At 44.4% G+C, this 24,640-nt stretch overlaps 1 protein-coding gene across 4 annotated transcripts in view; it reads left to right on the forward strand.

The window, feature by feature from the left end:
• The window catches only part of lmbr1 (limb development membrane protein 1), a 55,500-nt gene that overhangs the window by 27,562 nt on the left and 3,298 nt on the right, over window positions 1-24,640 (forward strand). For 2 of the 4 annotated variants that reach the window (XM_020494833.2, XM_031835963.1), the window contains 7 exons: window positions 2,669-2,758; window positions 6,719-6,795; window positions 7,344-7,421; window positions 11,309-11,382; window positions 11,790-11,880; window positions 12,482-12,548; window positions 21,349-21,510. In XM_020494833.2, the coding sequence (XP_020350422.1) occupies window positions 2,669-2,758; window positions 6,719-6,795; window positions 7,344-7,421; window positions 11,309-11,382; window positions 11,790-11,880; window positions 12,482-12,548; window positions 21,349-21,510 (639 nt within the window). Of the gene's footprint in view, window positions 1-2,668; window positions 2,759-6,718; window positions 6,796-7,343; window positions 7,422-11,308; window positions 11,383-11,789; window positions 11,881-12,481; window positions 12,549-21,348; window positions 21,511-22,843; window positions 24,633-24,640 lie in introns of those variants that run through there. The other 2 variants (XM_031835961.1, XM_031835962.1) reach the window with 2 other exon arrangements.

Below are 24,640 nucleotides of genomic sequence, written 5' to 3' on the forward strand. Positions count from 1 at the left end.
CGGGGGGGGGGGTTGAGTTTGCATCTCTTTGTGCAATTACATCCCAAATTACATTTAGGATTTGTTTGTTTGCTCTAGATGGAAAAGAGCGGTGGGTTATTCCGTGTGTGTGTGTTTACTCTGCGAGAGATTTGATAGGACCGTACGAACCGCCGGTAGACACGCAGTGGCACGCTCATTAAAATATCAGATCTGGCTACCTGGCCAGTCATGGGAAAGCAAGCTTGTCCTTTTAAAAAAAATGTCTTGCGTATGTACAAGGTTGAACTGCCTGTCAATCATGTCAGGATCGTTTACGTATGCATAGTTTACACTGGCCTGACAAAATGGTGCAATCTGATTTGGTACAACCCCTCCACCAGGTGTCCCTATTTGCTATGCTATAGCCTATTTTTATTGAGAGTCTAGCTACGTCCCAATTTATCTCTGCTTCCAAAGTATGCACTTGTTCACTTCCCTTTACTGATTCGAAATGAGTATAAGAAATAAGGCGGAAACTCCCTCTAGGCAATGATTTGTGTGAAGTAGTGAACGAGTTTACACTTCAGGAGAAAGGAGATAAAAGTTGGACGCATCTTTCGTTAAGTTATTGCAGTTTGGGGCATTGGGATTAATGAATTGTGTTTGGTCATTTTGAGGAAATTGATTATGCACGTTAGGCTACAAATGATATGGATTAAGATATCAAATTCTCCCCTTTTCATAGCTTTACTTCCCGTACTTTGCTGTCAATGCTTAGGTCTATGTAGTTTTACAGCGTTCCGTTGAGGGTAACAAGGATGGGTTTCATTTTGTACCTCATGCCACATCTTCTGACGCAGTTCCCAATTAGGCGAGAGGGCGACGTAACAATAGAAGGCAGGCAGCCTAGCGGTGAAGAAGGGTTGTCGGCGGTTAACTGAAAGGTCGCTGGTTCGAATCCCCGAGCCGACGAGGTGGGAAAAATCTGTCTGTGCTCTTGAGCAAGGCCCTTAACCCTAATTGCTCCTGTAAGTCGCTCTGGAAAAGAGTGTCTGCTAAATGACTACAATGTGAAGTATGTGTGTGAGGCTCGCTAGCCGCTCTGGTTCACGCGGTGTGTTGCGAGGCAGCAGCCGTGTACTCTGGTCCAGATGCTATGCGGCACGACGACCTTGCCGGCACCTCCGTCCGGCACCTCAGCATTCTACTTAGCATAATGCTAGGTGACGTAATCGCTAAGCTATGGTGAAGGATGGAAAGTGAAATTATTTTTCGAAACATGTAGCAGCGGCTGTACGTGCACTAACTCTGGAACTCTTTTTTTGGGGGGGGGGGGGGGTGCGCTGTCTACTCTGCTTACTTTTGCTTGAGCGATGTCTCTTCTTAAAATGCTATTATGCACTTTTCCTTTATCTCCTGCGTTAGAATTTTTATCATGTAATGATGTTGTTCTTGGTTGGTGTTCAGATGAATTGATGTTCCTAATAATAGTCACGTCTAGTTGGAGCCTGAAATGTATTTGGAGTCAGTGTAATAAAAGGATTACTGTGGTAAGGTGAGGGTGCAGAGTTAGTTTGGATCCGTTCTCCCAGATAGATGAGCGATTTTAGATAAAAATATGTTGTGGCTGAACAGCCACGGCGCCCCTCAGGGCTCAATGTTGTGTCCGACTCAAATCACGTCCTGTTGAACTACTAGTGTCATTTCCTGTTGCACTGTGACGGCATTTGGGTTGAGGGTTCAATGTTTCCAAATTGTGTTCCTGGGACAGGTATTAGACAGGGCACAGACAGGAACCACTTTTTTTTCTCTCTTTTTTTTTTTTTCTCTCTCTCTCTTTGGATCCCAAAGCCCATCCAGACAGGGTGTGTCATAATAGTTGGGGGTGGAAAAAAGATTTGATAGAAGTGATTGGTTCTTCACCCCTGTAACAAAGATGAAGGATCATATTTTATTGCACGCTAGTAACAGTGTAACATTGAACTAATTGGTCTTGATCTGCCAATCACCCCAGGGGATGCAAATGGTTACTCTTTCCACTTGACTTTGAGGCCTCCAAACTGTATGTCATGGCTGGAAGTAAAACCAAATAAATTAGCCTTAAATGAGCTGCCCTTGCGGTTTTCATGGAGAATCCCTCGCTGTCTTATCCCGAGTCCCGGGACTAGTTGGAGCATGCACCCGTTCGCTCGCTAGACAGCACTGACACACAAGATTATATATATATATATATTTTTTGTTTGAGAGATCACGTTGTTATGTACTAAACAGGATTACCCATTCAGATAAAATAAGTGAAATGCCATAAAGGCTGAGGTAGGAAAATAAATATGTGACGTTGACACGCTCTTAATTGTGGCATTTAGTGCAAACTCACTTCAACCTTTTCTGGAGAAATAACTGTACTTACGTGAGCAGTGACAAATGCTTCATCTAACCGTTAAAGGGACACCACTTGCTCTCCGACTATGAGCAAGTCTTGGACATTGATCGCGTGTAGCTAGTCGAACAGTCTGTTTAGCCTTCCTATTTCTATCAAATGAACAAACCTTGCCCGATACTTGGCAGTTTAATCACAATGACTTAAGTTGGCGCCTGGGTGAGTGACGTGTAAAAGACTAACGATGGATGACGACCAGTCAAGAGCTTTGACAAAACGACGTCCCCGGGACCCTCGTTTTGACGTGGTTGTTTCCTTGTTCCGCAGGGTCAACATCATCTCACTCTCGTTCCCACGGAAACGCTCACCGACTCAACAAAGAACTGGACATCGTCCGAGATCAGAGGAATAAACTGGGTGAGTTCTGCTGCCGTGTTTTTACGCTTCACTCGAATGTTAGTATGTATGGACAGATGCTGTCTTTCGGGACTTCCTGTTCAATTTCCCATTGAAACACGTGTAAAAAAAAAAAAAGTTGGCTTTTTGGATATTGCTAAGAGCCGGCGAACCCTTTCTTCTCCCTTTCTCGGTCTTATTTCTTAATTTGGACAAGTCCCAAAGCATTTCTGCTCAATAATTATTCTTTCCTGTGCTTTTTAGGATATTATAAATGAGGTACAGTGGGTGCACGCCGAGGCTTTTGGGGGGTTAGGAGGGAGAGAGGAGGCCACAAAGGCACTTACGATATTAGACAAGATGCAAACTTTTATCTTGTGCCCAGCCTTTTAGTGATGTCATTAATTTAGCAGAATGGTGCATATAGAGTGTGCCTTGGCAAACTTCACAGGCTGCCCAGGCTGGCACAGAGGGAGGGAGAGAGAGAGAAAATAAACCCCCAAAATACAAAAGAAAATATGATTTTCCAGAGAAGATGCAGATCTCAGGGAATTAGACCAAAGTTCTCAATTGGTACAAAATATATAGAGTACTGCACACACTACAATTACTTAGGTTTAAAAATAAGCTCTACTGGACACCCTTAATGATGCAGCGTTCCATAAGATTCTCCTACATGTCCAGAGGAAAACTACAAACAATGCATGCAGTGCAGAATTGGGCCAAGATCTACTAATAATACAAACTTAATAAGTAATTAAGTTTTGGAAACATCTACAATATAGTGACCCCCCTCATATCATTACCAAGCCCTGCAATGCCAAGAGCTGAGCAAAGAATTGAGTCCCCTCATCCAGCTGGTCCTGGGGCTGAGTTCACAAACCTGTTCTACCAACACACTGAAGCCTCAGGACAAGAACATCCAATCACAGGCAAAATAAAACTACAGTGCTTATTGAGAAACAGGCACAAAGCAAAATGCAGTAAATCGACAGTACACTGTGGCTAACTATTTGACCATGTTTACTGGTCAAAAGCTTTAAAAAACCTTGACGAAGTACAGGCTCAGTGAGCACAGCCTTGCCATTGAGAAGGGTAGACACAGGAAAAGGTGAGGGTGGAGGTGTAGAGAGAGGGAGGGAGGGGTGGAGGGAGAGTCAGGGGGAGGTAGGTGGTGGGGGCAGGTGTGGAGGGAGGGAGAGAGAGGTAGAGGGAGAGAGAGGTAGAGGGAGAGAGAGGTAGAGGGAGAGAGAGGTAGAGGGAGAGAGAGGTAGAGGGAGAGAGAGGTAGAGGGAGAGAGAGGTAGAGGGAGAGAGAGGTAGAGGGAGAGAGAGGTAGAGGGAGAGAGAGGTAGAGGGAGAGAGAGGTAGAGGGAGGGAGAGGTAGAGGGAGGGAGAGAGAGGTAGAGGGAGGGAGAGAGAGGTAGAGGGAGGGAGAGAGAGGTAGAGGGAGGGAGAGAGAGGTAGAGGGAGGGAGAGAGAGGTAGAGGGAGGGAGAGAGAGGTAGAGGGAGGGAGAGAGGAGGTAGAGGGGAGGGAGAGAGAGTAGAGAGAGTAGAGGGAGGGAGAGAGAGGTAGAGGGAGGGAGAGAGAGGTAGAGGAGGGGAGAGAGAGGTAGAGGGAGGGAGAGAGAGGTAGAGGTAGAGGGAGAGGTAGAGGGAGAGGTAGAGGGAGAGAGAGGTAGAGGGAGAGAGAGGTAGAGGGAGGGAGAGAGGGAGAGGGAGGGAGAGAGGTAGAGGGAGGGAGAGAGGTAGAGGGAGGGAGAGAGGTAGAGGGAGGGAGAGAGAGAGAGAGGTAGAGGGAGGAGAGAGAGGAGGGAGAGGGAGGGAGAGAGAGGTAGAGGGAGGGGAGAGAGGTAGAGGGAGGAGAGAGAGAGGTAGAGGGAGGGAGAGAGAGAGGTAGAGGGAGGGAGAGAGAGAGGTAGAGGGAGGGAGAGAGAGAGGGTAGAGGGAGAGAGAGAGGGTAGAGGGAGGAGAGAGCAGAGGTTAGAGGGAGGGAGAGAGAGAGGAGAGGGAGGGAGAGAGAGAGGTAGAGGGAGAGGGAGGAGAGAGAGGTAGAAGGGAGAGAGAGAGGGTAGAGGGAGGAGAGAGAGAGGTGAGGAGAGGAGGGAGAGAGAGGTAGAGGGAGGGAGAGGTAGAGGGAGAGAGAGAGGTAGAGGGAGAGAGGTAAGAGGAGAGAGAGAGAGGTAGAGGGAGAGAGAGGAGTAGAGAGGGAGGGTAGAGGGAGAGAGAGGTAGGAGAGAGAGGTAGAGGAGAGAGAGAGAGGAGAGAGAGGTAGAGAGGTAGAGGAGAGAGAGAGGTAGAGGGAGAGAGAGGTAGAGGGAGAGAGAGGTAGAGGGAGAGAGAGGTAGAGGGAGAGAGGTAGAGGGAGAGAGAGGTAGAGAGAGAGATGAGGGAGAGGAGGTAGAGGGAGAGAGAGGTAGAGGGAGAGAAGGAGTAGAGGAGAGAGAGAGGGTAGAGGGAGAGAGAGGTAGAGGGAGAGAGAGAGGTGGTAGAGGGAAGGAGAGAGGTAGAGGGAAGAGAGGTAGAGAGTAGAGGGTAGAGAGAGAGGTTAGAGGAGAGAGAGGGTTAGAGAGAGGGAGAGAAGACTGGTTAGCGGGAGAGATGAGGTAGAGAGCGGGAGGAGAAGGTAGTATTAGAGGGAGAGAGAGGAGAGAGAGTGTAGAGGGAGAGAGAGGTAGAGGAGAGAGAGTAGAGTAGAGGGAGAGGAGAGAGTTAGAGGGATGCTTAGAGGGATAGAGAGGTTACGAGAGAGAGAGAGAGTAGAGGGGTAGAGAGGTAGAGGGAGAGAGAGGTAAGAGGGAGAGAGAGGTAGAGGAGAGCGAGGTAGGAGAGAAGAGAGAGGTAGAGGAAGAGAGCGAGAGGGGAGAGGAGAGAGAAGGTAGAGAGGGAGAGAGAGGGGTAAGAGGAGAGAGGAGCGAGAGAGTAGCGGGAGAGCAGAGAGGTAGAGAGAGAGTGGTAGAGAGGGGTAGAGAGAGAGGGGTTTAGAGAGAGAGGGGTCTTAGATTAGAGAGAGAGGGGTTAGAGAGAGAGGGTTTAGAGAGAGATGGGGTAGAGAGAGAGGGGTAGAGAGAGAGAGGTAGAGAGAGGGAGAGAGAACCTGACCACAGTGTTATAAAGTGATTTCAAAAGGGTCATTACATCACAAGTCCTTTACTGTCCATGGCCCGTCTTCAGAAGCCATCAATGCTGACGTGTTACTATGGTCAGGCAGGTTCTCAATGTGTAGAGTGATTTAAAATGATTGAGACCTCATCTCTGCAACCATCTGTTTATATCCGAACAAGAAGGCATATCAGCAGCAGCAGCACGACCTCTCAGCACGACCTCTTGATTTTTAACAGGTAGACTTAAAAATCAAGTTGTTCATCAGAATCTCAGCTTCTGTTTGATCTGTTTCTATAATGAAGATTTGTCTGACTAATTAACGAGGAAGACTGTGATTTTTCTGGTTTGTTGTGAAGGCCATATTACTTTCAGCCCCTCTGGGCCCTGAGAGAAGAGATGGTGTTGGTACGCGTTCACCAGATGTTGAACCAAACCAACTAACTCTAAATAAACCCTGAGGCCATGAGGTGCCACTATTCACCTTTTAATATCTTTGATATATTAATGAGCCAATTTAGGAAAACAGTCTAATATCGGAGGTGATTCACTCTTGATTTAACCTAATGTACCAGGCGTAGAACAAACTCCTGAGCGGGTTGGCAAAAGAACCCCCAGAAGTGTCTGTTTTTGCTTCCGCCTCTCCTCTCCTTTCCCCCTGAAAACCGGATGCTTCCGGTTTCTACCCGACCGGCGCGGAGGGGTGCTCTTGATTGATTTGAGGCGTTGCTCGTATTTGCATATACGGTAGAAATTCTGCAAATGTGGTGGTTTTTCAACACTGACCTCTCTCTCCGCACGCTGTCTCTTCCTCTCTGTCTCTCTCTACCCCTCCTCATCCTCTTTCTCTCCCCTGCCTTTCCTTCTTCCTTCCCCTAGAGAGGAGGAAGAAAGCCTCTGCATGGGAGAAGAACCTGCTGTACCCCATTGTGATGTTAATACTGCTCACAGGGACGGTGAGTCTTCAGATTGATACTACCTCAGGCAGTCAGTCCCACTAAAGCCCCCCCCCCCCTGTTTACCCATGGCGTATATAAAGTAGAAAACCTTGGTGGCGGCTGGGGGAGTATTCCTGGGTCAACTCGGTCTATGTCCCAAATGGCACCATATTCCCAATATGGTTCGCTGTTTTGGCCCAAATAGTGCACTGTATCGGGAACAGGGAGCCACCCGACCCCCGTCTGTAATGCTGAGCATCAAGCCCCAGGGTGTGGTGTCTTTTGTCGACCGTGTTTAAGGAAAGGCTCGGCTAAATAGTCACCGCTGCGACAGCTGGGCTTTCAATTGAACCACACACACACATACAGAGTAATCTGCCTCTCTTAGCATGCTCAGTGTTGCCCAAGTGCCCGAGATTCTTCAAGCTAAGTTTGAAACCGCTTACAGAACACACGCATTCCAGGGGACGGACAAAACGACCACTTATTGATTTAGTTCTGTGTTGTCTTTGACCTAATCATGTTAAAACCCCTCTTGTTTCTCGGCTCCTTCCCTTCCTCCGTAGACCATCTCAGTCCTGCTGGTGGCGCTGAATATCCTTTATCTGCTGGTGGATGAGACGGCCATGCCAAAGGGATCAACGGTAGGCCTGGCTAGAGTTACTTCCTGGTCCCCCCTTTTAAACAGATGCACACCGGAGCCCGTTTTCACACACACACACACACACACAACACAGATAAACTCAGAGCCAGGCCGCTACTAAACTAGACCGTTGCGAAGCTGCTCGGCAGTCGCCGGGGACATAAATCAAATTCCGGATATGCTCAGGTGCATGTTGGGAAGAAAGGAGAGAGAGCTCTGGGCCAGATGTTTATCGTAGCAGATCCCCTTTTTGTTGTGCTGCTCCTCATTGAAAGTCATTTCACAGTGGTATACAGATGAAACGTGTGATATGTGTGTGTGTCCACGGCAGGTGAAATAAGCTGCATTTACCCTCTCCTCTGTGTGTGTGTGTGTGTGTGTGTGAGTTCAGTCAGTAGCTCTGTGGTACTGTGTGCACCAGGCAGGCCAGGTGAACTCCTTTCATGAGTCGGTCTGTCTGACTGGAGTGCTTAATGGCCCTCCAGATTGCATCTCCTCTTGCATGCAATGTACTTTCTTAATCTCTTTATCTCGTTTCATCTGGTACGACCGAGGTGTGCGTGTGCGCTAGTGTTGTGCGTGTGTGTGTGTTTTTTCCTTTCGTCTGACAAAGGCAACAAAATGTATCTTATTTCTGCCTCATTTCTCGGCTCATCTTGCGGGCGAATGGCTGCCCTCCTCGACATTCCAATTATTTTATCGAGGAGATATTTTCTTTGGCATGACGCATCGCTGAAAATCCCCCAAATTACGCTTGTCATGCAGCTTGAGTCCTCCCTCCCTCCCCCTGACAGCCACAGCACTGCTAAATGGTTTACGAGTTTGATGAGCTGGATGGATGCCACGCCTCTGATCTCACATCGCTACGGCGACAGGGGGTGGGGGGGTTGCGTCCCAATGCCCTCATACGCCGCCTATGCGCTCAGAGAGGAGAGGGGAAGGAGGAGGGGGAAAAGGGGGAGAGTGGGAGGACTGGGCCAGGTGGGATAAAGAGATGGAGAAAGGAAGATGGAAGGGGGGGGGGAAAGAGAGGGCCCATGACCTCCAGACTGTGGGAAAGTCAAATGAGCCGTATGGCCAGGAGCAGAGTACAGCAGCACAATGGAACGGCACTGCGGATGTTTGTCCGTACCCCTCCCTCCCCTCTCTCGCTCCCTCACAACACCGCGTGGCACTCGGCATACTGAGTACCACAGGCTGCTCCGACCTCCAGCATCCTCCACCTCTCTCTGACTCAGACAGCCTGGGAGGAGAGGAGGCCGATCCAGTCAGGACAGGGCCTTTTACAGCTTGACGAACGGGTGTTAAGAGGACCAATCATTATTTTATTTTTTTGTGTGTTATTGCCGGATCATCCCCTGTGGAATTAGGGTCGTCACAGCATCGCACGGTTTTAGTAAAAAGCTGAGGGATGGGCCTGAGGAGATGTAACCACTCTAAAATTCATTAGAGCTATTGATGAAATGACTGACCAATCCAAGATAAACACATTCATAGTTTTAAACTTATTTTTGTCTCCAAACATTGGAGTAAAACAGGCTCATATTTTGGGTTCTGATTGGGGTCTGACAGTTGAACTAAGCTCACGAGGCATTCTTAGGTTTCTTAGGTTCGAGTCATTGAGTGTATTTCATTCATTTCTAAATTCCAAAAATGGATGTAGCAACTGTGGATTGTCTTTTTTAAATTTTTTATTTAAGGTTACAATTGCGGAAGCTGATCCTAGATCTGTACCTAGGGAAACCTTCCTCCAGAGCCCCACCTTCCCACCACCGCATACCTCTGAACGTTTGACTGATGACTCGGGTTGCAAAATTCCTGGAACTTTCAATAAATTCCCTGGTTTTCAAGAAATCCCGGGTTGGAGGATTCGGGATTTCCTGCTTATTCCCTCCCTGTTCCGCAAAATGCTCCAACTGGGATTTTGAGAAAACCAGGGAATGTAATTGAAAGTTCCCGGCGTTTTGTAAACCCTACTGATGACAGTCAGTTCCTTGTCAGTCTGCAGCTTTGCAACAACAACAAAAAAACATGTTAATCCACAGAATATATATATTTTTCTTTCTGTTATTATCCGCCATTAAAACTATGTGAAGTACATCAAAGTGTGGAGGAGGAGGACGGGACACACCTGAAGGGCCCAGCGGGCCCCGACCGCTGTGTGTGTACACGCTCTGCACTCGGGCTCACGACCTCACCTGCACACAGGTGCTGCTCACCGCTAATCCCAGAAGCAACAAACACACCAAGGCGTGTCTGAATGAGCCAGCCGCGGCAGGCTGCGACCGACACCGACCTTACCCTCTGCCCCAGCCCGCCCCAACCCACCACTAGAATGCAAAGGAGACCAGGTTGGAGAGAGGCGGAATGAGAAAGCTGCCACGTACACACACACACACACACACACACACCTGCCACTTTGACATGTTAATATCTTTACAAAATGGCAGAACGGTAACACTGAAGAGTTTACCTTTCCAATAGCGTTGACACACACGCATAACACAAGCATAACACACTCCCACACACACAACCCCTCCCGCTCCACTATTAATAGATGACACCAGATGCTGTGTGCTAATTCTCTGAGGGGGCCTCTGCAGCACATCTCCACAGTAAGCTCCTTTAGATGCCACTTGCATAAAAATGCGTGAAACGACCTGTCAGGCTTCCCTTTTTTTCTCTTTGTGTGTGTGTGGTGTGTGTGTGTTGCGTGCACCAGAGATCGCTTGTGTTAGAGCAAGTGTGCAGAGTGTATGAACAAGTGTTTTATTTATTTTTTAAGGTTTGAATGCTGTCGCGGCTAGCTCCTAGTCGTGACGCCGGTGAAGTGTTCAACTTGATAGAAATGCAGCACTCTGAACAATGACGTGTCCCTGTGCTGCTGTGCGCCACAGCATAGATCTCTCCAACGGACAGGCCAGCATCCCAAATGCCACCCTCTTCTGTAAACCGTGCACTACTTTTGAGAATAGCCCCACGGGCCCTGGTCCAAAGTAGTGCACCACAGCAGACAAAGACTTTGGCTGTGTCCCAAATGGCGCCCTACTCGGTATATGCACTGCTTTTGAAAATGAGCCCCTTGGGCCGTGGTGAAGTGCCCCGTAAAGGGAATTAGGGTGCCATTTGGGACTCAGGTGTTGTCTTCCTCTGCTGTGTCGCTCCAACACAGAGAAAGCGGCTCATTGAGCCTCGGATTGAAGTAAAAAAGTGGTTAACGTAAACAGTTAAGGTGCCAAGTCTGACAAAAGCAAATATCCCACAGATGCCGAGGCTAGTGGCGTGTGTATATATAGATGTATCTCTTTCCCGGCACAAACTTCAAACGGGCAGGGCAGAAAAGATCCGATATGTTTGCCAAAGTATTTGTTTTGTTGTTTTTTTTTAAATGTTCCATGTTTTTTACCGTCAGCACTTCAATGCCTTTTTCGCTTGTTTGAACACCTGTTCACATGCTGTGTGATCGACAGTGATTTAAAAAGGGAGTATTTTTCTCTCTTTCATCGCTTTCCATCCATTACTAAGCCGGTTTTGATTCTGTCTGTCTGTGTTGAAGAGAGAACTTTGATTTGTACCAAGTCGGAACTTCTCCTTCTGTAATCACATGCCCACAGATTATAGAACCTCACAAAGTACTTCACTATAACTTTGTCACGTACAATTATTTTGCTCATGATTTATTTGTGTTCTTCCGACTACGCAACGACATGAGAGATCCTAATTTTGAATGGTGATTTGATTTATGGTCTAGCCTTGTGGTCACTACCACCTGCAGCATGGGATTTGAATCTAGCCCATTTGCTATTTCAGCACACTCTCTCCTTTCCTCATCTCTATCCTATCTAAGATGTCCTTAACAAAACACACTCTCCCTCTCTGTCGTTCCAGGATCGGGGACTTGGGAACACCTCACTGTCCACGTTCGGAGTCGTCCAGGCCGTGGTGGAGATCGTCCTCATGTTGTATCCTTTTAATGACCCCCTCTGCACCGGGGCCAGATCTGTATAAAGTGTCTCCAGGTAAGGAGTACTGATCCAGGATCAGGTCCTCTCTGGCCATGTAAATGTGTTCATTGTGATCGTAAAGGCAAAACTGATCCTAGATCAGCAGTCCTACTCTTAAGACACTTGATACATATGGGCCCCTGCTCCGTGGTGACCCCAGTGACATTCCTAGGACTGGTGGTGTTGACTTAAGACGTAGCTTAGCCGGACACTTCCCGGGACATTCTGTCGTGTTTCGTCACCTCTTTTCACCTTTACCCTTGGTGAAAAGGTGCCAACTTACCACTTGAAATGTCACTAAATGTCCATGTTATGGCGTTTTGTCTCGAAAGCGTAAGGATGTCTTGTCCTTGATTCAGCAACAGCTATTTGATGGTGTCCTCCGTTGTCGGCTTCTACAGCTTGCGAGTGTTTGAAGGCCTCACTCCCAGGAAAGACGACACGACCATGACAACGGTAAACACACACACATGAAGAAGGTGATATATTTAGGCCTCCTTTTGTTTCATCCTCTTCAGCTCTCTCTCTCTCTCTCCCTTGCTTTCATTCTTTCTCTCTCACTCCTCTCCTCTGGCATCTTCCTCACCAGCCCTCAACCTGAATGGTTCAGTTGACCTCTCGCCCCAATATTTGTTTGTGTGTTGCGTAAACACGGACGCCGTGCAAGCTCTTATTTTCAGTGAGAGAGAATCGGGGGGGGGGGGGGACTGTGTGTGTGTACTCTGTTTGGCCCACGGTGGCAGCCATTCACTTGGTAATGAGCAGGGGGAACGGTGAGGCTTTGTAACTAGCCAGGACGACTCGGTGAAAGGACTCGGAAGCCACAAAGGAGCAGAACCTGGTAATGAGCATCTTCAGAGGTACTAATTGCACAATATGTGGAATCCATTTACTCTGAAGAGGTGTGTGTGTGTGTACACTCACACACTGACTTGCGAAGCTATTCTCGCCCTCCCAGTTCTCACACTCAAACGTTTCATCGCGGCCTATCTATTTGTTAACCCGAGTTCACGAGTTAAAGTTCTATACTCTAACCCTGTCTGTCTCCCTCATGTAGATCATTGGTTGCTGTGTGTCCATCCTGGTGCTGAGTTCAGCCCTGCCAGTCATGTCCAGAACACTTGGTGAGTCTCCTGCCATTCATTCAACCTTTTTGGGGGGGGGGTCCCAGATGGCACCTCGTTCCCTACGTAGCTCACTAAAGCATAGTTGATGGAACCGATAGGTGAGCACAGATGTAGGTGTTTAGTGGACTGCTTTGGATCGATTTCACGACGAACGTATTGGAGGGCAGTGATGGATGGAGGGAGGTGAGGTGACCATCCCATTCCCGGTCTTAAGTAAACGACCACGAGGGCCGGTCAGAGAACTTCAGCTATCCCCTGCCGTCCCAGCCCCCGCCCCTCAAACCGTTATGGTTAACAAGTTAAATTCCTTCACAGTTTGCCATGGCGATTTGAGAAGAGAATAGAGCAAGAGAGGGAGAAATGACAGGTTTAGCAGCGCATTCACAATGGTACTAATAGACACGCAGCGAGCAGGCCACAGCTGTTTAAATAGTGTTGTCTGTGTGCGTGTTGGCGTACTGTGAGTCGTAGGGAGCGTTGCAAAATACCAACAGGTTCTGCTCTGTGACGCTGAATAGATGAGATGGATTAAACGTATGAAGGCTATCCTCATCCAAAGCCCTCCGGAGGAAGACATGGGGAGATGGAGTTTTGGATATGTGTGTTATGGGAAATCGAAACTCTTCATTGTTACCGTTCTGCCATTTTGTGACGATATATTAACGTGTTTGTGAGAGAGAGAACCGGAGGGCATGGTCGATTTAAGCAAAGTAAGTCCGATGACTTGGGTTTCAACTACTTAGGAAAATCCTTTCCTGGCTTAACAAACCAATAGAAAAGTCTCCAAATTGTAAATACTACCCATCTGGCACTCCAAGCAGACTCAAGCATACTCTCAACGTATTTGAAATACATTTTTCAAGTATTTGAACCCAGGACTGACATGAACACAAACATCACTAAGAATTGAGGTGATGTGGGAGAAAATGGGTCTGATGTCTTTGACAACCGCTGCTTGTACAGAATTCCTGTCGGACGGACACCATGTTTTATTTAAGCTTCTCTTGAAAGGGAGCCATGGGACCTGTGACGCTGCTGAAATGGGAGTGCTCTGTACTGTTGTTGTCGTCGTCGTCCCCCCCCCCCCCCCCCCATGGCAGGGTTAGTCAGGGTGCAGACAAGGGTAAAAGTCCCATAAACACATTTTATTTCAGGGAGGGGAAACGGACGGCTAAAAATGACCAGTTATGTAAGTGTGTGTGTTTGAAAGCATCAGAGTGATATAGCCTGCGCCCGAAATGGCACCCTATTCCCAGGCTCAAGAGTGCGAATATTTTACTTGCATATGTGCCGCATATTTGCGACGCGACCAGGAATTGTAATTTAGGAGCACCATTGCACCTATGGAGAAAGAAAAAAAATATGATCGCCCTGATGATAATTGTTGCAATGATTACTTCACAGTACCGCAGCCCCTGAGTGCCATGGAGAGGACAATGAGCGCAGATTCATGACCGTCATGATTGCACCATTACTACAAAGACAACGTCTTGTTACCTCAAATATTTTTCATTGTGCTCCTCCATTTTTCAACTTGTGAAAAAGGTCAGCGTCGAGCCCTATTACTACCGACATAGTGCACTACTTGAACCATGGTGAATTGGGTGCCATTAAGGACGAAGACATGCACTAGAAACCATTGAGAAGTTACTTTTCTTCCCATGTATGTTTGTGTAACTTTTATCTGCAGTGTCCCCAAAAGCACAGTGAGAGACTGCAGCAAAGAGGACTCTAGTCACTCCTGTCGGCCTGGCTGCTGTTCCTGGGATAATACACTGTGGCTGGGCAAAAGTAGCGCACTATATAAGGAACAGGGTGCCATTTGGTGCGCACACTATCAAGCGGAGTACAACCGTCTCAGAAAATCACAATTTATTACATAGATGCTATTCCAGTTGTCCTTTTATCATTCTTAATCTGTCGATTGAATACATAAGCCACCTTTCTCCGCCGATTTTAGAAATGAATCCGTTAATGTAATCACCACGGCGTCATCCATCTTACTTGGAATGGATGGTGAGACGAGATGGATTCCACTTGGTCCACACACACACACACACACACACAATGCTACATTCTGCATAATGGTGCTGATGTGAAACGAGTGATCAGAGGAAGACCGGTTCTTCTAAGAGGGGTTACATCATCTCTAGACATATGCCATATAGCCCTATGGGTTGTGGTCAAAAGTAGTGCACTATATAAGGAACAGGGTGCCATTTGGGACGTAAGTGTTGTCTCCTCTAATGCCAAGAACCCCTTTACTTCCCATCAGCTTTTCTCCTCATACCAAACCCGAGATCTAAACCTTTAGCATTAGAAATTAATTTAGCTTGACCGTAGTGGCATGGTGTATTGACTGCGGTCTCTCTCCACCCCCTCTTCCTGTCTCTTTACAGGCAATTTGGTTAAAGGCCCTCGATGCTCGCCAACTGCTTGCAGAGGCTGTAAATACATCTTTACAGACACTCAATCAATCTCCTAATCTAATTGTTGTGCAGCGGTTTCACAGGCATTACCGAATAAAAATAAATAAAAAATCCACAAATATTACCTCAGTGAGCTATGACAGTTTTGGAATAGCTAAATGTGATGAATTGAATGGTTGGTTGATGTATCGATATTGGGTATGCATGTCATGTTTTAATAAAAAATGTATGCACACACAACTTGGGTGCATGCACTGTGAGTTAGTTCACACTCAGAACATTGAAAGAAAGCACAGGAATGAATGATAAGAGTTTAGCATATTTACCTCTGAAGAATTGTAATCCACCTCAGGGTAAATTATCCTCCTGTTAGTGTCACTATTTTTTTTTTTTTAAAGAGCACTAAAACACTTACGATTCTCCACATGAAGTCATGTGGTTTTTCCGTATGATTTCACAAGTACTGGAAACGATAGAACACTGAAAAATTGGGGAAACCAGGCCTAGTATTCATAGCTGACTTTGAAAATGCTTTTGATAAAGTACAACTGGAATTTATATATGAATGACTGGAATATTAACATTTTAGAGAATCTCGTATACAATGGGTTAAAGTCATGTACAGTAACCCTAGGTGTAAAATAGTAAATAATGGCAATTTCTCAAAGTATTAAACTGTCAGAGTAAAACAAGGTTGTCCACTATCAGCATATTTATTTATTATGGCCTTCGAAATGTTAGCTATTAAAATCAGATCCAACAATAATATCAAGAGGCTAGAAATCCAGGGCTTAAAAACAAATGTGTCATTGTACGCTGATGATTTATGTTTTCTTTTAAATCCACAATTTGGATCCCTCCACAGCCTCATAGAGGGGCGGCAGGTAGCCTAGTGGTTAGAGCGTTGGGCCAGTAAATGAAAGATTGCTAGATTGAATCCCAGACTGGACAAAGTAAAAAATCTGTTATTCTGCCCCTGAACAAGGCCTCTAGGCGGTCATTGTAAATAAGAATTTGTTCTTAACTGTCTTGCCTAGTTAAATAAAGGTACACTTAAAAATAGAGGATCTTGATCATTTTTCTAATTTCTCTGGATTACAACCAAATCAAATCAAATGTATTTATATAGCCCTTCGTACATCAGCTGATATCTCAAAGTGCTGTACAGAAACCCAGCCTAAAACCCCAAACAGCAAGCAATGCAGGTGTAGAAGCACCTATACTATACTATACTAATTACTATATTACTTATTGGATCACAAAAAAATACAACTTTTACATTCACGTGTCGTTTACCAATAGAATGGTGTGTTTATTTTTTATTTTTGACCTTTATTTAACTAGGCAAGTCAGTTGAGAACAAATTCTTATTTACAATGATGGCCTAAACCGGCCAAACCTGGACGACGTTGGGCCAATTGTGCACCGCCCTATGGGACTCCCAATCACAGCCGGTTGTGATACAGCCTGGATTTGAACCAGGGTGTCTTTAGTGACGCCTCAAGCACTGAGATGCAGTGCCTTAGACCGCTGCGCCACTCGAGAGCAATACTAGGTATTCATATTCCGAAAGAAAGAAATTATCTCTTTACAATACATTTTAATGGAAAGTTAGCAAAAGTAGATAAGATCTTGTTACCATGGAAAGGAAAATACCTGTCTATTTGTGGAAAAATCATCCTGATTTGAACTTTTTAGTCATATCCCAGTTTACCTATTTGTCTATGGCCCTGCCTACACCTAACGGCTTGTTTTTTAATTTATTATATGAATAAAAAATATTGCATTTCATTTGGAATGGCAAGCCAGACAAAATTAAACAGGCCTATTTATTTAATGAATATGAATTTGTAGGTCAGAAACCATTAAATATTAAAGCATTAGATCTGTCACTAAAGGCTTCAGTCATACAAAACTATACTTAAATCAGAATTGGTTCGCTATCAGATTAGTAAGAATGGCTCACCCGGTGTTCAAGAATGCACTTTTCCCCTTTATTCAGATTACAACATCTCACTTTTGGTTGTTTGAAAATGAAATAATCTCCAAAATGTCACTTTTTAAAACAAGCCATAGAAAGTTGGTTGCTATTTCAGATTAATCCACCAGAAAAGATTGAACAAATATTAGTTCAACTGAAACATACTAATTGATGAAAAAAACATTATTTTTAGAGGGGGGGAATTAAAATCGGTTTAATCTTTGTAAATATATCATAAATCGGACTGGTGGAGTTGTCTCACACATGCAGCTAACAAGAATACATGGAAATGTATGCTCTATTCAAAATTACAACCAACTAATTGCATCATTACTGCAAAAATGGAGGGGAGAAGGTAAGGCACTTGTTTGTCGTCCTTGCATTAAAGACAAATTGGTTATAGAAAAAAAGTATACCAGTTTTATTTAAGGACCAAAAAAATGACAGCTGTGCTATACAAGTTGAAAAATAGCACATGGTTTATGAACTGATACACAAAATGAGTTTTTCAATTGAAATGATTATATAAAATCCTTCCAACCAACAGAATGTGCTATACGGGGGGGATAAATAAACAGACACTCTTCTGTCTCTGTCAGTGCTGAAGAGATGGATGAAGGAGAGAATCAACCTCACCATGCACTGGCACTGTCTGCAGCAGGTCTCACACATGAATTCCTCATCAGAATAACCACAGTGGTGTGCATAGCCACATAGAGGACAGGAGGAAGTGGCTACCTGGCCCTATTATCTCAGGGATGAAATTTTTTGCCAGCAATAATATCATTGTGAAGTCTACAAGTCATTTTTGTGAAGTTCTAATGAAGTTTAGGCGTTGTTCTGTTTATGATTCATACTAAGCATACACTGAGACCAGTGGAGGCTGCTGAGGGGAGGACGGCTCATAATAATGTCTGGAATGGATTCAATGGAATTGGTATCAAACACATCAAAGTTGTTTCCATGTGGTTCATACCATTCCATTGACTCCATTCCAACCATTATTATTAGCCGTCCTCCCCTCAGCAGCTTCCACTGACTCAGATGAGACATGGCGTGAATGTCTCCGAGTGGCCTGAATGGAGGATTCCCTCTCGGCAGGGGGTCAGACCCGCCCGCCATGAGTTGCACAATCTGTCTTGGCTACAGCGGAAACCTACAAGATTCTGCTTGTTTACTGTTTGAATTAGATATGTGTACTTCAGAGCAGTTGACTCAGGTGTATGTGTGCAGGTGACGGTGGTCTCATTGATAACCATGATGCCTGGGGTGTTGCTCATTTCTTTCTTTTTTTCCCCCACTTGGTTTTTACACGCTAACAAATTGTCCAAGGTCCAACTAACAAAACCGTTTCCTATGAAAGGAATAATATGTAATCCGTCAGACAATGAAAATGACCTTTTCTCAGGAAGAGTGGCATTGGCTGCTAAATCCGTTACATAAAGGGTTTGTCTATCCTGGATCCGTCATAGCCTGAGTATCTTAATATGCAGTGTACATCAAATGGTTTTGGGGTATAAGCCCTTCTTTCAATTTGGCCTTTCTTGCCTGTTGAAAGAGTTGGCTTATTGAAGAGAGACACTTTCCAAAGTGCCTCAACTGCCGAAAGAACAGGCATTCTTAAATAGTTAATTCACTGAAACCCCATGCAGTTGTGGAAAGGGAAGGGTTTGTGCTTATAAACACAGGGATCGTCTTGCCAAAGGTGTTTGGGAAAAAAGAACATGTACCGTGGGGCAAAAAAGTATTTAGTCAGCCACCAATTGTGCAAGTTCTCCCACTTAAAGATGAGAGGCCTGTAATTTATCATAGGTACACTTCAACTATGACAGACAAAATGAAGAAGAAAAAAATCCAGAAAATCACATTGTAGGATTTTTTATTAATTTATTTGCAAATTATGGTGGAAAATAAGTATTTGGTCACCTACAAACAAGCAAGATTTCTGGCTCTCACAGACCTGTAACTTCTTCTTTAAGAGGTTCCTCTGTCCTCCACTCGTTACCTGTATTAATGGCACCTGTTTGAACTTGTTATCAGTATAAAAGACACCTGTCCACAACCTCAAACAGTCACACTCCAAACTCCACTATGGCCAAGACCAAAGAGCTGTCAAAGGACACCAGAAACAAATTGTAGACCTGCACCAGGCTGGGAAGACTGAATCTGCAATAGGTAAGCAGCTTGGTTTGAAGAAATCAACTGTGGGAGCAATTATTAGGAAATGGAAGACATACAAGACCACTGATAATCTCCCTCGATCTGGGGCTCCACGCAAGATCTCACCCCGTGGGGTCAAAATGATCACAAGAACGGTGAGCAAAAATCCCAGAACCACACGGGGGGACCTAGTGAATGACCTGCAGAGAGCTGGGACCAAAGTAACAAAGCCTACCATCAGTAACACACTATGCCGCCAGGGACTCAAATCCTGCAGTGCCAGACGTGTCCCCCTGCTTAAGCCAGTACATGTCCAGGCCCGTCTGAAGTTTGCTAGAGAGCATTTGGATGATCCAGAAGAAGATTGGGAGAATGTCATATGGTCAGATGAAACCCAAATATAACTTTTTGGTAAAAACTCAACTCGTGTTTGGAGGACAAAGAATGCCGAGTTGCATCCAAAGAACACCATACCTACTGTGAAGCATGGAGGTGGAAACATCATGCTTTGGGGGTGTTTTTCTGCAAAGGGACCAGGACGACTGATCCGTGTAAAGGAAAGAATGAATGGGGCCATGTATCGTTAGATTTTGAGTGAAAACCTCCTTCCATCAGCAAGGGCATTGAAGATTAAACGTGGCTGGGTCTTTCAGCATGACAATGATCCCAAACACACTGCCCGGGCAACGAAGGAGTGGCTTCGTAAGAAGCATTTCAAGGTCCTGGAGTGGCCTAGCCAGTCTCCAGATCTCAACCCCATAGAAAATCTTTGGAGGGAGTTGAAAGTCCGTGTTGCCCAGCAACAGCCCCAAAACATCACTGCTCTAGAGGAGATCTGCATGGAGGAATGGGCCAAAATACCAGCAACAGTGTGTGAACACCTTGTGAAGACTTACAGAAAACGTTTGACCTCTGTCATTGCCAACAAAGGGTATATAACAAACTATTGAGAAACTTTTGTTTTTGACCAAATATTCATTTTCCACCATAATTTACAAATAAATTCCTTAAAAATCCTACAATGTGATTTTCTGGATTTTTTTTCTCATTTTGTCTGTCATAGTTAAAGTGTAACTATGATGACAAATACAGGCCTCTCTCATCTTTTTAAGTGGGAGAACTTGCACAATTGGTGGCTGACTAAATACTTTTTTGCCCCACTGTATATTTAGTGCCGGTCTCTGGGAAAGAATCAAGCTATATTTTTCCCTCCAGATGTTTGCCCTGTGTTTATTGATTCTACTTGGTTTTCAGTCCATCAATAAAGTCCAATCATGTAATGCTGCTCATCACTACATCTCAATGGGAATCCTAGAATATTGATAGGCCTACATTACACATTAGTTAGACAGATAACTCGACCTGGTGTCAGTAACCAGGTTTCCAAGGCTGGTGGAAATAGGAAATATTTTTGTCTGTAAAATGTATTATGCAAGAAATGGCAGTTGAAACACCTTTACGTGCAAATATTGATATAATAACCATCGTTACGTATAGGCCAACAACCACGATGTGGAAAAGCAGGACAAGTTTTTATAGGCAGATGAAACAAGTTATGATGCACTTCATATGGTGGTTAAGTGCACGGTGACCATGGACTTTTCCAATAGGCTAAATATTGCGCTACGGCTGCTATTTGAATTCTGGTGACATGATGATCGGTGTTTGGCTTCCAATTATCAAATAAAATTATATTTCTCTTATGCGTATCTCATCTGTGTACTCTTGTCTAGAGAGCATGCGCCAAAACCAGATTGGTTAAGTTCGCTATTTAGTGTTTGATGAAACCGTCGGTAGAGATGAAAAATGAGATGGAAACCAATGTACCGAATAACAACTTTTGTATTTGTTATTCGGTACATTGGAATTGAATCGCAAAAAATATATATATATATGAGCACTACGTCATCATGCATGTAGTCTTTTATCCACAACAAGTCAGTTTGATGGAAACATCTCTGGTGGGAAAATGCGCATATTGTTTTTTCGTGCAGATTTGAGAATATTCACATGAAATATGTCGCCAATTTAGATGGAAACCTAGCAAATGATGTAGAATTATCAGTGTGCAAAATAATGTTACGTTTCATGAGAAACCCCTATGTTCCAGTATCTCAAAATCATCATGATATAGTAGATTGTTTTGTGTTCATGAAATCCATCCACTCAAATGGAAGAACAGTTGCATCTGGTGGTCTTTTATTTAATATCTTAACACTCTTCACAGGTATCACCAGGTTTGACCTTCTCGGAGACTTTGGGAGATTCAATTGGCTGGGAAACTTCTATATCGTTCTGTCGTACAACTTGCTGTTTGCCGTGGTAACTACCCTCTGCCTAGTCCGGAAGTTCACCTCAGCGATCAGAGAGGAACTCTTGAAAGCATTAGGTAACATCTTTATATTCATATACTCATGTTCATGTCAAACAAAGCAGAAATTACAAAATGACTGGTTCATTGAGTTATCGGTGTTCTTAAAGAATGCATTGCTTTTTACAATAATTAAGCCTTGTCAAAGATTAATACAGGCAATGAGAACAATCCAAGGACACTGTTTTCAACAATTGATTGCTTACAGGTTAATTTATGTGTTATTTAAGAACATATTGCTATCTATAATAAAGTTGTATGAAAAGAAAGGCAAGCCCATTTCTCAAAGATTATTACAGACATCTAGAAAAATCCAAGGTTATTGTTTTCAGTTGTTAATTTCTTACTTTATCCAGCCCCGGCGGCAGATTTGCTCAGCCAGGCTTCATCGTCTAAATGTGAGGAGTTTGCGTTATATTTCCTTGTAAAAATGGTTAACATAAGCTATGGCATTGCAGTGCAGTCCCTGTGCAATACTGAACCAGATTGTCCCCTAACTCGGCCTCCCACCGTTGAGCTAGTTTTCCATAAATGAAAGAGCATTTGAAATCCTCCACCTGTACAGAATCTTAGATTTAAATGCCATTTTTGATACTTTTGACCATAAGATATTGATAGAACTGGTAGTCTGGAGAAATGGTTTGGTCTTTCTGATACTGTGCTAAACTGGTTTGATCCCGATCTGCCTGGGGAAGTATGTATCAGGGAGAGCAGATATCACCTGTGGAGTCCCTCAAGGATCTATTCTTGGTCCTCTTTTGTTCTCACTATACATGTTACCCCTTCATAGTTATGCAGATGACATGCAGCTAGACATATGTGCAGCACCAGATGACCCTAATGCTATCAACTGATAGGTTAGTTGTTTTTGGGAGCCTTAATACATTTAATGTCCAACAACTTGGTACATTTGAAGGAAGAAAAGACTGAGGATCTGGTGATTTGGCTTAAGAGTCCAGAGGGGACAGTGAACTTGGTCACCTGGCACTAGTAAAAAGGAGGTTAGGAACTTAGGGGTCATCCTCGACTCATGGTGTGTCTCGTACTTAACCCTTAGCCTACAGTAGTCGCGCCCCGAGGAAATATAATTAACATAACAAAAGAATCTCCATAAAAATCTGTCTAAGCTGGAGACATGTTTTTCTGCGTGGGCTGTGTCTCAATCAACTCCATCTGCCGATACCTCCTGCAGTGAAAGGTGGCAGAGCCACAGCGGTGTTTGTCAGACCATGAGACATCCCGAAAATCGGTTTTCTCACAAAATCTTATGTAGTGTCCAACCAGTTTGGCGTACAAACTCTATTGAAAGATGACTCTCACGAACACAGTGGTGTTCTCCGTTTTGCTCTAGGGTGCCAAAAAGCCTCACAAGACTCGTCTGAAGTCGGTACAGCCTCTTCTGTCAGGGTCTGTAGTGTCCGAACGGATTGGGCTACACACCAATATGACCCCTCTGTGGAAAGCTGAGAGTCTCACAAATTATGAAAATGTCTAGGTCCGTCTGGCTGGCCGGCCAGCCGGACCTGGACTCATCTGAAGGTCCCCAGTACCCGTTTAAATTTTTTTAATGGAAGTATATATGGAGATAGATTAATGGCTAAAATAAGGGGATAAATACATGAAAAAAATCCTGCTCTTCTATCGCTGAGATAGAACAAACCTCCTTTAGATTTTTGGGGGGACTTTTCTTTGGACTCTGTTCCATGTTGTGACTCTGTGTGTGCATTTCTATTGGCTAATAGCAGTAACTCCAAATTCTATGTTTCATCCAGTATATATTTGTTGATACCTTCAGGGGTCTTAAATGTCAAAATCAAAGGGCTAAATAATCCTTGGTATGACCATATTTTAAAAACAATTCCATATGTTCGCTAAGAACCCTCCCCCGGCTTAGACAGGGCTTAGAGTCCAGAGGTCGAAGGCCTGGTACAGATACAACAGCCGTCATAAGCAGAGATGAGACAAAACCAGACAGTCATAATTTTTTTCTAAGCTTTCTAAAGATAAAAAAATAATAAGATGGTCTGTTGACTGTTTCTACGGTAACGATGTCTCTGTACAATGACCTGAACTTTTGAAACCAAGTTGTTTGGTTGTTTTGTATCAGTGTTTCAGCAGACAAGTATCATAGAATACATACGCCAGAAACAGGGCACACTTTGACCTGTCAGGCAAAATATCAGCAATTTAAGCTAGCTATTAACTACAGCAAATAGCTAGCTTGCTGTCTTCTTGGCTAAACACAGAGCGTCTTAGAATTTTTCTTTGATTGACTAAACTGACAAGTGTCGTTTCGCATCTTTCGAAAAGATTTGACGGGTTTAATCTTGGAAACTTCAGCGGCCATCATGAGACGTTCTAAAACTAGACCGTTCAGATCAAGCGAACGTCGTTGTAAAGCCAAGTAACACCGTCATGTCTTGTCCTGGTAGTTGTATCTGTACCGGGCTTAAGACTCACCTTTTTAGCTTGCTTTGAATTAGTCTGGATATTTTAGATTTAGTTGACTTTGTCTTATTTTAATATCCTATTAATATTCTCATGTCCTATCCTGTTTGTACTTTTGTATTTGTATTTTTTGCAGCTTTACTGGTTTGTGATTTCTTTCTCTATTTTGTATTATTTTATTATTTTACATTGAGTTGCTGCCTCTGTATGAATTGTGCCAAATGAATAAAGTTGTATTATTATACGCTTTGTGCTCAGATTGTCTGAACCAAATTAGTGCTGTATGATTACATGCTCTGTTATTTTTACCATAGTTATTTGCACTGACGAGACGTTTAACCTTTTGGTTTTTGGTCATTTCAGTAATAATCAATCCAAATGACATCATATGTCATAGAGAGATGGCGGCTTTTGTCATAACTCATAACCTGTTCCAAGGCTGCCTGGGTCTGCATTCCCTGCAACCTAGGCAGCAATATGACTACTGTAGCTGCAGCCAGGTAGATAGATATCAAAATCCACTGTGCCTTTGGACTGATGTGAAGATGACGAGGCAAAGGTGGAAAGTCTCTAAAGCTTGTTGTGACAGGCCCAGGATGTCTGGTGTCGAAAATGTCAAATGAACGGAGGCAGTGTTTAAAAAATATATATATATACATATTCATCGTCTGTGTGTGTCTTGTAATGACATTTCTGCCCC

The sequence above is a fragment of the Oncorhynchus kisutch genome, linkage group LG11 (assembly GCF_002021735.2).
Source record: "Oncorhynchus kisutch isolate 150728-3 linkage group LG11, Okis_V2, whole genome shotgun sequence".
Taxonomy (NCBI): domain Eukaryota; kingdom Metazoa; phylum Chordata; class Actinopteri; order Salmoniformes; family Salmonidae; genus Oncorhynchus; species Oncorhynchus kisutch.